Source organism: Bidens hawaiensis, unplaced genomic scaffold (assembly GCF_021521415.1).
Source record: "Bidens hawaiensis isolate Kalapana, Puna unplaced genomic scaffold, B.hawaiensis_p1.1 tig00038478_1, whole genome shotgun sequence".
Taxonomy (NCBI): Eukaryota; Viridiplantae; Streptophyta; class Magnoliopsida; order Asterales; family Asteraceae; genus Bidens; species Bidens hawaiensis.
The window spans coordinates 109,679-124,165 of NW_027505545.1; the positions used below are offsets into that span (position 1 = coordinate 109,679).

Here is a 14,487-nt window from a genome sequence, read left to right on the forward strand (position 1 = left end):
AGAATCCCCATGGAAAACCTTAAAAAACCTTTTTCAAAACCCTTTGCTTAAGTCCAAAGTTCACCTCACTTTATTAAACACACATGAGAAGAACATTGGACTGGGGGGACTTGAAGAGGTAGGTCCCAACAGAGCCCAGTTAGACCCGCAAGACTCACCTTAAACAGGGACGTCTGCGCAGAAACCAACTGGATCCGCAGGACCAACCATGCTCAGAGACGTGACGTCCTTACGCGCAGTACGCAAGCTGGTCCCGCAGGAAATGCCTCCCAATGGTGAAGGACTCCGCCTGTCCCCGCAGCCTCGGATACAAGCCATTAGGGAATGCCACCCGCATAGCAAGGCTACACGCACAAGGCACTTAGCTCTCAACCTCAGTGTCACCTGAAGGAATGAGCGAAGCCGGGAACAATCCCGCACAAGGGCGGGAGGGGGAATACTCCCGCCCAAATAAGCCAGTCCGTACGATACAGGAAGATCTTCTGTACTGTACCTGACGAGGTATGGGAAAAAGATCTGACTAAAGATACGACAGCTTATGGACAACAGTATGGCGAGCAGCATGCTCCTACACTGTTTGTCACTATTAGCCGCTGCCTACTCACCAACTCTTGTCATACCACGTGCGTAGCCGGCAGTTGGTGGAAAAGGAATAGTATACAGCAGGTCTGGTCACTATCAGCCGCTACCTACCCACCAACTACCAGCAGGACACGTGCGTAGGCTACTGTTGGTGGAACAGGAACACTGTTGCAGCCGGCCATACCTCCTTGGAAACCTACCTTCGGCTATAAATACCACAAATGGTATGACCATCTCATCTTATCATATCTTATCTTATATCATATTATACCTGATATCTGCTCTAGCAATCTCTTAATATACATTTATATTTAAAGAGCAATCTAGTCTGATTCTCACGCCGGAGGGTGGTCACAAGGAGGAACCCCCCCCCCCCCCCCTTCTCAGTGACGAGCTCACGGTGTCTGTTTTGCAGGTTATCAGAAGAACCATCTTCCAAGGGTCTAACCCCTCGTGGGAAACATCTCTTCAACCCCCAGGTTACCAGTAATCTGTCCGGGGCTCGGTTAGTGTTTCTTCACGTACTATGATGCATGTACGTGTTTCAAGATTATTTCACTTTGTAACAAACTTTTTGTTTTTATATATTCACTGAGAATTACATAAAGTTTTCTGTACGTTAATGTGATCTCTTTGAGCTGCTAAATTTATGAGGATTGGCCTGGGTGTATCATCAATTCATCATACACACTTGAATTACGTACGTTATATTAGACCTCACCTCAAAGAGAAACTAGTGTGATGAATGTTCACCTTTTTTTTTAAATACCTATTATACCAAATTTTAAAATATTAAAATTGGATTTACATACCTTATTAAATGAAAAACTTATTTGTAAATATAAAAGTATTAATAAGGAAAAAAGAAATCAAATGTCTTTCTTAAACGGGTGGTGTTTGTTTCATCGATCATGCAAATATAATTGTCATGTTCCGGTTCGCATATGTGACACATTTTTTGGGTTCATGTCGGATTCAACCCACATTCACGCCCGTTTAACAGTTAAAGATCAATAACTTGATATCAAAATATTATAACCATTTAAATAGTTTTTGGATTTTATCACACCATTATATGATCCAAGGCATTGTTAATTGGTTTCTATTTTCAATTTTTGGCAATGTTGCAAGTTGTTATTGGATTCAAATAGTTGGTATAGTTTAATCAAATGTTGTATATAAAGAAGTATTTAGAAATTTATGAATTATTTATAAATGTAAATATTTAATTTTCATTATTATATGTTATACGTTTTCTCACCTAATAGATGAACATACAAATTGCAAAAGATCGATATATTCCATCCAGCGTACTTGTGTAGTACGTACACTCGAGTGTCTAGATTTATATAATCTTATTAACTATAGCACAATAAACCTTATACTCCTTTTGTCCCATTAAAAGTGTCCACATTTCATTTTCAATTTGTCTCGTTACAAATGTTCATTTTCAAAATTTATTAGCTAATTTCCTAGTTTACCCTTAAACACACAACTAACATTAATAAATAATATTTATGGTCTCAATTTCTAAGGGCATTATTGTCATTTGGTAAGCAAAAAAAAACAATAATTTAATCTACCTTAAACTTTGTGTTTTTCAAACTAAGACACTTTGACCGGGACGGAGGGAGTAATTAATGTATAGGGACTATATTGTGAGTCGTGAATAGTATGAGGGGTCTTTTGTAATAGTTTCGTTGTACAAAAATGATGATCGGAATGAGAATGGATATCTTTAGTTTTGTGACCAATTTCTTAAGGCTTCTTCTCTCCAAGTCTCTCTATCGATTCTGCACGTATCAGGAACTCTTTAGTTTCAATTCGTAGTTGAGCTCATTGGGCATGTCCAGTCGGTTTAATACATCATGTTGCAAGGTGGCTGGCATGATTATGTTGTTGCCTAAGAAAGAAAAGTTAGATTATTTTAACTCACTTTTTCTAATTAAAGTTGATGTTCAGCACGTGAATCACTGAATTGTAAAACGCCCATTCTTATTGTTATCAAATGTTTCGACCTTAATTTTTCACGTGATTCAATGCCCTGCCGCAGCGCGCAGGTACATTAGTGTTTATCACAGTGAATGAAACAAACACATGGTATTGTAAATAAAATTTGAAAATTACAATAATGAACAAACCCCTTAATTACTTATTGAATAAACATATAACTTTTTGTTGTTTAAACAAGCCACAAATTTATACTCCATATATAGACATCAAACAGCAAAATTTTCTTTTCTTTTCTTTTTCTTTTTAATCTTTGGAAAAAATATAACAAAATAAAGTGAAGCTAAACAAGGCACCAGAATTACAACAAGGTGTCGTCCTCTGCGGAATCTTTGGTATTTTCAACAGGTAATGAAGCCGATTGATCGGTTTCCTTGCGGGATGCCTCCCATAGCTGTTGTTCCATCCCTAACTTCCTCAATTCTGTTAACCCTCGTTCAACTGCATGAAACCAAAAAAAAATATTGGAAAACAAAGAAAACGTTGAAACAGCTCCGGGTAGGATTGGCCTCGCAAACATTTTGTTCATTATTTCTATAAATAGTCACTGTTAAAAATGATTATAAAAACTATATTGCATCAAAGGTTGAATGCATACAATCTCCTCCTACATATCATTCAAAAATCCTGATTATTATTGTGATGACCCTATTTTTTTATTCAAAATTAACAATTATATAAAATCTATAAAAAAATGGAATAAATACTGTCTATGTGGTCCAACCCAGCCCATTTACACCGGCATCAGAAATGATATGTTTCAACCCGAACCCGTTTTTGAGCAATTATCAGACCTCTATCTATATGGCCAAAATTCTAGTTAATATTGTTCATTCTATTCTTATATAAAAGTAAAAAGGAATAATCATATTTAATTCTCTTTTTGGTGTCTTCACTATTTTATGAAAAGTTAGATAAATAAATATACCGTCAACCGCATCATGAGAAGTGGGAGACGTCGCACTACGGCTTATCCAAAAGTGAAGTCGATCTTCAGCGATATCCTCTTCTACACCATGAACTTTCGCTCTTCTCCAAAAATATGTAAGCCAAGCCTGCATAACACATATTAGTCTAAACAGGAGGATTGAATATTTGGTATACACAGGTTGAAATGGGATGGTTTGGGTTCACCTACAAACATTTTTTGCTCAACTTAGATAAATAGTTAATGGGTCAAATCTGACTACAAAAACTATTTTATTACATAATAATTCTAATTTTGAAACTAAAACAACTTAGGATGTTGTAAGCGTTAAACATACTTTTTAGGAAAATTTCAACCCGTTTGGCCCGTTTCCATATTAGCTAAAATTTTGCTTTGCCCCATTTGAGTTATAAATGTATTGTATATGATTAAAAAAACTACTCCGTGTAATATTACAATAATGACCTAGTTTCTTGGGATAAAGACATATTAAGAGGTTGCATTTAATCGAACACAATTTGTGACTTTTGACCCGTTTTGAGCAAAACCTTTACAAAAAACTAGGGGTGGCAAATGTGACCCGTTGGGTTGAATGGGTTGTATTATAACGTATATAATGGGTCAGAATGGGTCAAACTAAAAAAAGAAAATGACTGAAAGGAGTCAAAACGGGTTGACATTTTTCTCGAGTTTATTTATTTTTTTTTTTTATGGAACGAGAAACGTGTAGGAAAATTTTTAGTACTTTTACTTTTTTAGTTTTTGATTTATATTTCGAGTTATGTTTTTTTAATTACTTTTTTTTTTGAATTTTTTAATGAGGGGTTTTTGAAATCTCAACCCATTTTGAGCAATTTCAATGACCCTAATTAAAAAATTCAAAAAAATAATTAAAAAATCATAACTCGAAATATAAATCAAAAAATAAAAAAGTATGAGGGGTTTTTGAAATCTCAACCCATTTTGACCAATTTTAATGACCCTATTTAAAAAATTCAAAAAATTAATTAAAAAATCATAACTCGAAACATAAATCAAAAACTAAAAAAGTAAAAGTACTAAAAAGTTTCCTCCATTTTTCTCGTTCCATATAAAAAATCGAGAAATGTCAACCTGTTTTGACCCGTTTCAATCATTTTCTTTTTTTTAATTTGACCCATTCTGACCCATTATATACATTTTAATACAACCCAATCAACCTAACGGGTCACATTTGCCACCCCTACAGAAAACCTCCCACTATTCCTGGACCCTGATTGACATCAGTTGTAATAATTGTCTGACACTACCGCTACACATAGAAAGGAATGTGACAATTAATGCCACCGTCTTTAATTTATTGTCTTTTTTATTAGAAATGGGATGATAAAGAAGAAGCAAACCTCTTTGAAAGAAACATCTTCAGCCTCCTCAAGACTCAACTCTGCAATAGAGTTGGGTTGGTCAAAACATAAACTAAAATTATTTATAAAATTAGCAAAGCACGTGTATTATATGGAAATTATATAAAAACCTAGATCATACTAAAACTGTCAAAACAATCAAATAAGATCATTACCAAATCCCTCCACAAACTTTGTATCTCCCGGGGATTTTGGATCTGCAGGAACATAGATCGTAAGGTGTGATTATGATCATATGGTTGCATTATAAAATTGATTATCTGATTAGTGCTATTTCATGTCATAATTATTAGTTTCTAGTGTATCGGTTAAGTGATGTTTATTGTATTGTCAGTTTCATAAAAAAGAATATTTTATGGAAAACTAAAATTTACTTGCTTAGACGTCGTTTTCACTCTATTATAAAACTTCATCCACCTTTCTCCTTTGAAGAATAATAATAGGAAAAAGACGTATGTTCAAACAGAGAACAGGTATTTTTTTTAAATAGAATATAAAAATTAGAACTAAATACAAGGTTGGTCCCAGTGGTTTACCCATACTACGAATTTGATACAACTTTTTCAAAATTACACCTTTAGTCCAGTTAGGACTTGAATGGGGTTACCAAAATGACCAAAATGCCCCTTCAATATATAAACCCAAGGGTATTCTGGTCATTTCACACCACTTAACCTTTTTGAGTAATTTATTGATGAGATAAATAGTGAGCCATACCAGGGATAGATTGGCGAACTAAATTAGGACGACGTTGTTGGGCCATTGCCAGCACAACAGCATCCTCTACCTTCAAATTCAAATATAAACCACATTTTATGAATTAAAGGAATTAAACATATATTTAACCAACAATCATCAGTCCAAAAATTAAGGTTTTGTATAAACCTTCAAGGATGCCATTTCCCTCAAACCCATCTCAACTGAAAGCATGCTCTCAATATTTCCTTCCCCCGTTAAGTCATTAATATCACGAACAAGTTTTCTCCTGTCAGAATCGTCACCTGCTCGCATGCATGATAACATGTTGAAAAGAATTCCAGCCAATAAATTAGAGGTGCCAAAATTAGACCCATTTATAAGTAATTGGGTCGATCTGGGTTGTTTATTATCTCAAAAAGTAAAATTAAATATTTTGACAAACTGGGTAACGGGTCAAACGGGTTGAAACTCGTCTCAAGTCTATTTTTTATGTATACAACTTTCAAAATTGTTTTATTAAAGAACTGATATTATCATCGTAACAATATTATTTTTGCAATCACAATTTTAAGGCCATAGTTATTTGGGATTAGACAAACATGGACATACCAAGTATTCAAAAGTCTTGCTGGGATATTATATAATCACAAAAGTGCCCCTGAATGTACTCAAAGAAATCAACTCTAGATGGACTGTCGAGAATATTTGAGTATATTCAAGGCTAATTTTATCATTTTAATAATTTATAACTCTAAATGTGAAAAGCTTTAGATTTTGGAGCATTTTGACATTTTACAATTTTCCAACAAGGTTTCTCCCATCATAGGCATAAACAGTATAAAATTGCTAAAACATGAGTAAATATTTTTATAAGTACATGAAAAAAAAGGCGTGTGGGCCAACCCAAACCGTTTTAAAGATGACCCATTTTCAACCTGGTCATGTTTTGACCCATTTATATTAACTGAAAGCAATGAGTTGATGAATATTGAATTAGCATACTTACCACCATGCCAAGACTCCTCTTTCGCCTTTTGACCAGCCGAAATGACAACTTCAAATGGCAAGGGTGCAAATGATGACCAGTGTTCATGCTTTGACCCCGCTATGTCAGCACAGATACCTTAAAAACCAAAGGAATCAAAGGTATCATAACATGTAATTCAATTTCCAGTTTTTGGTATGACATGTGGCATAAAGATTACCATATTGTACAGCTAAACCCCAATAACGAGAAAGCCAACACCTCTTTAGAACTACCTCTTCCTGAATGAATTCAAAAACAAAGAAAATACAATTAAGATATACAATAAAATAAATAATAATAAAACAGCAGTCTCAGAAACCATATAACAAACACATCAATTTGAACAAAAATGTTGTTGGCAGAACAACCCAACGCAACCTGATTTAACCTGTACTAAAAAACGAATCATTTCAACCAAATTTGACCCGTTAACCAATCGGTGGAAAAATCAAGCTTACCATCTCTTCATGAGTCAAAACCATTCTCTGTGTCATTGTGCGAAGAGCTTTTGCTTCAGATTCAGCTTCCTTGAGCTGCTCCATGGCACCCAAGGTCTCTTCTTTTGTTTTCTAATTCAAAAAAACACAAAAAGAAAGAAAATTGTCAGCACCCAAAAAAAAGTAATATCTAAGAAAAGAACTCAGTGAGTCGGTATCTACCATGTATTTACCTCAAGTTCTGCACGAAGGTTAGAAACTTCTACATCTCTTCCGTCTTTCGTCTGTTGTGCAGCTTTTAAAGCAGCCTGGAACAAAAAGTAATCACAACAAATTTTCATGAAGAAAAAACAATCTTAAAAGATAATTTGTAGGGATTGTTGTTGTTCAAAGGTTTTTACTATGAAAACAGTTTTAAAGGCCATACATTATTCAACTTGGGTTCATTTATCCCAGTTCAGACCAAAGAAACTTGCCTAAAACTGCAAAACGATAAAATGCTCATAAATTAAAAGCTTCCGTCACATCTGGAGTTGTAAAATGACAATAATACCCCTCAAACTAAGATGAATCCGTTCATGATAGATTTTCAAAAAATAATTTGATAAGATTTGAGGTATTTTTTTTTTCATTTTACAATTCAAGAAAATTTAGAGAATTTTGTATGTTTCAATTTTCAAACAAATTCTTGCAGGAATAAAAATTGATACTTGGTTGGCCTCAAAAGTTGTTTTAGGTGGCATATCTATATATGCTCCGTAATTTGTAATGAACTGCCAAATTTATGTTTAACTCACCTCTCTTTGACGTATTGCTGCTTCTTTCCTGTGCAAACATATATTGTATCAGTTTCTATAGATTATGCATAAAAAATGATATGGCATGCTCTTAAATCTTAAATCAAATTATATTACCTGCTCAGCAATTTGGCCTCCAAAGATACGCCTTCTCCTAGAGAAGCCACCTTTATGATGCATGTTTTGCAGATTAATGTATTAATATGTATAATTAAAATTATTAAGTGTCAACGTAAAGATTATTTGGGAATAACCTTTAAGTGCATACCTGTTTCTCAAGCTCCCGGGCCCGAGCCTCTGCTTCTTGACGTTTTTCTTCTACACGGCGAAGCTGAAATAAAAATATAATTAATTTGTAATACAATTACCTATATATATATATATGTATGTATGTATGTGTGTGTGTGTGATTGAAATAAATCAGACGGATATACTCGCCTTATCTATAACAATGTCATGCTCTTCTTGTAGCATATCAAGCTGCAATAAGTATCGATTTACATCAGTTAAGATATGTAAATGTAAGCTTATCGAATAAGCCCATTATGTATCATAACATTATATAAATTTTCATTTTTTGTGTCATACACAAGTAAAATTTAATTTTAGTAACATATTCATACTTCATCGCGAAGTGCAGATGCCTCATGCTGATCTCCCATATCTTTGCCACGTCCAGCGTCCGGTGTAAATCTACAATTTACAATCAATAAATAAATACTTTCTCTCAAACCCTTTAGCAAGTACAAACTAACTATCCCTTAAGTTACTAATCATTTATACAAACAACCTTATGTGGCATTCATTCATTAATCAAACATCCAAAAATAAACAGGAAAAGCATTTATTACCTTCTTTCCCGGCGTTGAAGAGCGGCAGGGGGGTCTATAGGGGGTGGAATGGAGCCCGGGTGTCTCAAAGATGGTCTGCTAGGTGGCACGGTTTGTCCTGTTCTAACAGATACTGATGGTCTTCCTGCTGATGTTGAACGATTAGGCGGAGTGTGTTCCATAAAGTTCCGACCTAGCTACATAAGATCATAACAAAGTAGTTGGAACATCAACACAGACCAAAACAAAACATATAATGTAATTAATGAAGTTAGTTACTTAATTATGTAATGTTCAAAATCAAACTAGAGTATTAGCTATACCTATCAAGATCAAGGTTCTTCAAGCAACAAAGTAATCTCAGTTTATATCTAATCCCCAATTTTGAATGATATTTACAAATTTCGAGTAAATGAGAAGTAATTGGCATAGTTATTAAATGTGCTAGGCGCATAAGCCTCGCCTAGGGCCTAGGCGCAAGGCGCAAAAAAAGCGAGGGCTTCAGAATAAAAAAGTGTGGTTGAATAAAAAAAAAGAAAAATACATTATGTATAAGAAAAATAATACCATTCCTCAAACAAAATAAACAAAAACTGTTATATAACATTTAATATCATCTAATTAGTACTAAAAGTTCTAAAAATAGTCAAGATTTAAATGTAATTCCAAAACTTGAATAACAAAATGTTCAATGTAATCCCTTTGACCTCTCCTAGATCTAAGTTTCAATCACACTCCTTGCGTTTCTGTCACCTTCTTTGTTCCACACAGCCCCAATCTTCGGCTTAAATAAGTCACACGTAGAGCGAAGAATCAAATGGCACCCTTCGCGATTCCCATCTACAATCGCACGGCTTGATAACTCCAGACTGCAGCTTTTGTTGGAATCGGTTTAATTCTTCAAGCACAATTCTTAGTTTTTCGAATTCAGGATTAGTATACTATAATCGCAACTTAAGATCGAATTTTTTGCCTCTCTTTTCTTATGAAGGGCCAACGAATCCTCCAAATTGGCTCCTGGCAAAATTCACCACATAAGGATCACTCGTCTCCGAACTGAGGAAAACCCTCACCCGGTCGCCCGAAGGCATGACAGTGCAGTGAGATAAAACCCGTTCGATTCAAGGATCAAACTAGGGATATCTGCCTGCTCGCCTAGCCTCCCATCATCACCAGGTGCCGCCGAAACTAGGGATCTCTGCCTGGACGAACTAGACAATACCGAAGCGCTCGCATGGTAAGTAACTCGAAGCACATTTATTGGGCCTGGCCTGAAAAAAGGAGCCTAGGCGCAAGAAGCGAGGGCTTTTAATAACTATAGTAATTGGTAATGATCTGAATATGCAGTGTTAGGGTAATGATCTATACAAGGTCAAAAGCAGCGTTGACTTACCGCGGGGGAAGGCGATCTATTAGGTCTAGCAAAGGAAACACCAGACAAGGCATTACCGGTACCGTTACTATTATTATTATTATTCCCAAACGACGTCGGAGCGGCAAACCGGAACCCTAGGTCTTCATCGTCGTCATCATTATCAGTGGTCTGTGACGCCATGACCTTGGCCAGCCGCTGGGCGGCAGCCTTGGCAGCAACGTTCTGAGTGCGCTTAATGGTGGAGTATCCGGAGGGTTGACCTAGCCTTGACTGAGGGTGAGCCGGTGAGGACGAACCGGTGCTGCTGGAGCCGCCGCTCCATTGGCGTGCGTAGACCGGACTCTCGGTCCGCTTACGATTATGATCCATTTGAATTGCTAGATTTTGGGATCGAGTAATCAGGAGTTGGAATTTTGATTTGACGGAGATCCGACAATAATAATTATGGAGTTGAAACGGCTTTGTTTGATGACTGCGATGTACTTGATAAACCAACCTTTTCCGTTTTAACGACGTCTCGATTATTGTTAAATATGTGCACTGGTAATGTAACAGCATCTGATGTCGTAGTATAGTGGTAAGTATTCCCGGGTTCGATCCCCGGCAACCGCGACTTGTTTTCAATTTTCATATTTAACAAGTTTCGCCCTGCATGTTGTGTTAAATTTTGATATTTATGGGTCTGATAAGTATTAAGTAGCACGTTCAGCCCTTAAACTTTCATTTGTTTGTTTATGAAATGCATATATGGGAGACTTTCATGTATCAAATAACTAGTTTTTATCACCCCTAGTATTACAAGGTTATTTTATATTATTCGTTCTTTTATTTATATATTTTTTTGAATTTTAACTTCATTTATTGTAAGTAAGTTAATAATATACTAAAGATTTGATGATGAAATAGTTTTATAAATAAATGAGAAATTATAACCTTTTTTAAAAGCTATATGGGTTTTGTAAGACTCTTGACTCGCTTATTTTTTATTATAAAATTGTTTCTTAATTTTAAATAATATCTTTTTTTAAGATATTATTTTTTTAGTATATCTATACTAGCTTTAGAAACCCGTTTATTACACAGGATAATTTAATGTATGAATTACAATGAATTATTTAATACAAATAAAAAAAATAATTAAGTCTCTTTATATTATGAAAAAAAATGTATTACAAATATAGTTGTTTTATATCATCAAATGTATTTGAATTTTAAATCGAGAATGAGTTGTTCTACCATCGGTATACAATAATGAATCAATGTTACCTGGAAAACAACATTTAAAACAATGAGGCATTTCGATGTGAAAGATTTAGCTAAAGCCTTTCACAAAAGTGTTATATATTTCATACCCAACCATAGACAAAAAAAACACCAGATTTTTCTTTTTTAACAACTTTCATGTTGTCCTTATAAACACGATGTTATTCAACTATTACAATAGTCTTATAATAAATATTAAAAAAGGAAAATTTATCTATGATTTTTAAGACTGAATATTTGTAAAAAAAATTAAGAAAAAATTATTATAGTTTTCTTCAATATGAAGATGTCTTAAAAAATTGAATGTTAATGTACTCTTTAAACATAAACTCTTTTCTATATACATTTCAATTTTAAAAAAAATATATTTATGACACGTAATTATTATATTAATATTTTTTTTATATTAAGTATGTTTAATAATTCAATCAACAGAGATTAACCAATTAATACGGTATATTGAATTTATAATTAATACCATATTTATAACCAAGATTTTTTTTCTTTTCTATCAATAGAAGATAAGTGATTTTGGTTGGAATTTGATAGTGAGAATTAACCTTAGAATGCCATTTGTCCAGCATTGTTTTCTTTTTATTAGTATAGGTAGATTTTATAAGATTTTCATTTTAAATACTTGGTGAGATTACTTTCTAATTTATTGAGATGTTATAACCCGTTTAAGGACTATTTTGGGTTTAGTGATACCTATACCCGTGAATTCGGGTAAAATAAATACATGAGAAGCCTCCATTTACAAATAAAACAATTAGATGGCTTAAGAGAATATAGGAAACAACCAAAGAGCTTTTAAAAGTTTCATTTATATATATTTAAGATTTTGTTCCTTTGATAAGTATTTTTACTTTCTTTTATATATTTTTTTCTTTTTGTAATTTCTAGTTATCAAAAAGAGGTTTATGAGTAATACATGTATGATATTGTTGGTCTCGGGTAATCTATACAAAGTAGCCAAGAATGGTGAATACCTTTATTAATTTAGCGTTGAGTTAGAGGGTTTCTAGTTGTTGGATTTCTTCTTGGTTGATGAGCCAAGTCATCACGTTCTATTCTTTAGACGGAAGGGTGATTCTGGGTGTCCATGACTTTGTTGTTCAAAACAATTAGTGTTTAATTCGATTATGAAACACTAATCAAACATTTGTTACAAAACTTGTTTGTGGAATTGGAAAGACCAATTTAACTTGAATAGACAAATGTTTATGTATTGTTTGTTGTCTATTTTTTTTTATTGACATATTCTAATAATTTTTCATTCCATTTTATGTATTGTTTTTTTGTCCGTCTTTTCTATTAACATATTCTAATAATTTTTCATTCCATTTTATGTATGATATATTTATTTAAAAAGTAGTAATTATATGTCAATAAAAATATTCTATTGACATATATTTGTAACTATCTGTCATATGAAAAGTTGAGTTAGTTCGAGTTAATTATACTCGGGTTTAGCATTAAATGTTCTCGACTATCAAATATGTGTACGTATCTATTTGCTTGTGCAAATCTATAATATATATAAATAAAGACATAAAAATCCTACGTGTCGCGATATGGTCGCTCCCCTTTTTTTGAAGTCACTAGATTTGCTTGATTTTTAAATAAAGACTTCTCATGCATTTGACCCGAATTCATGGGTATGGGTCTTACCAACCCCAGATATTCCTTAAACGGGTATAACATCTCATTAAATTAAAAATTATTCTCACCAAATTATTGATGTAAAAATCCTATAAAATAGAATATAATAAAAACTAATATCTGATTTATTTAAAAAAAGTTATATATTATTTATAATTAAAAAATCAATTTGATAGTAAAAAAAAAATAAACGGGTCTTGGGTCTCATCTAACTGATATAGGTTTTAAACCGGGTTATAACATCTCATTTATTTATGAAACAATTTATCATCAAACCATAATTATATTATTAACTTTCATACAATAAAAAAATTAATAATTCAAAAAATAAATAAATATTATAAACAAATAAGATAAAACAACCCCCGTAATACGGGGGAAAAAAACTAGGATATATTTTTAAAAAAAGTTATATATTATTTATAATTAAAAACCAATTTGATAGTAAAAAAATACGCGGGTCTTGGGTCTTATTTAACCCATATAGCTTTTAAATCGGGTTATAACATCTTAGTTATTTATGAAACCATTTTATCATCAAACTCTAAATATATTATAAATTTTCTTACAATAAATAAAAATTAAACTCAAAAGAGTATATAATATTAAAAACGAGTAATGCAAAACAGCCCTCGTAATACGGGGGATTAAAACTAGTTTATTATATATGTCTTCGGTAGAATGGGATTTCAGATTGGTTGAAATTGATGGCTTTGGAACATGAAGTCAACCCTTATTTGGCACTTCAATGCATCAGAGTTCAAGGGTACAAAACATAGAGATAACGTGAAAGCATTGGTGGGATGCCCGGGTCATATAAAATATATAATCAAACTAAATTTCACTTAATCAATATAAAGTATGTGAAATGTCATTACAAATGCAAAGTGGTGAGTCACGACTCATGAGTTAGTAAAGGGCGATTGGAATTTCTGATTCGAAAATCAGAGTTGCGAGTCATGAATCATGAATCAGGCGACCAGGAATCAGAATATGCCTCAAGCGAAGGGCAACAAATGTGTTGCATGCATAGTCAGAAGTGGGTGACGTTAGCGAGCAAGGTTTGTACAGTTATGATTTGTGCCGATTGCAATTCCATTGCAACAACTCGGGTTTTCCGAACCCATATTTTTTATTAAAAGACCTGACCCATTTTGAAATTCGGGAAATTTTACCAAGAAATATCGCGTTATTCGAGTAATTTAACTGTATTGATTAATATATATATATATATATATATAATAACTTATGATTATATTCAAATTTTTACCCTAAACCATACTTTTATCTCTTTATGCATCCACTTTCAAACTGCAAGGGTCTAGTTTGTAACTTTGATTATAACCCTTTTACATATCTGGGTAACCCAGATTCTATCCCCAAATCCATGCCCGTTTAACAAACCCGGCTCCAATTAGGTTGCCTTGGACCATAATTTTCGTAGCAAACTTGGAAATCGAATCAAATAACGTGT

The 14,487-nt window shown here is 33.4% G+C and overlaps 1 protein-coding gene across 1 annotated transcript; it reads right to left on the reverse strand.

Annotated features, from left to right (window-relative positions):
- Positions 1-2,726: 2,726 nt before the first annotated feature.
- Positions 2,727-10,516, reverse strand: LOC143613848 (coiled-coil domain-containing protein SCD2-like). Its single transcript, XM_077087455.1, has 17 exons — positions 10,107-10,516; positions 8,735-8,910; positions 8,507-8,576; positions 8,322-8,363; positions 8,152-8,214; positions 8,001-8,050; positions 7,884-7,911; positions 7,320-7,394; positions 7,108-7,218; positions 6,828-6,888; positions 6,629-6,745; positions 5,809-5,927; positions 5,641-5,710; positions 5,079-5,120; positions 4,903-4,943; positions 3,521-3,647; positions 2,727-3,033 (listed from the first exon to the last, which is right to left on the reverse strand). Exons 1-17 carry the CDS (start codon positions 10,455-10,457, stop codon positions 2,894-2,896), a joined length of 1,683 nt encoding a protein of 560 aa, XP_076943570.1. The 5' UTR covers positions 10,458-10,516; the 3' UTR covers positions 2,727-2,893.
- Between the last annotated feature and the right edge of the window lie 3,971 nt (positions 10,517-14,487).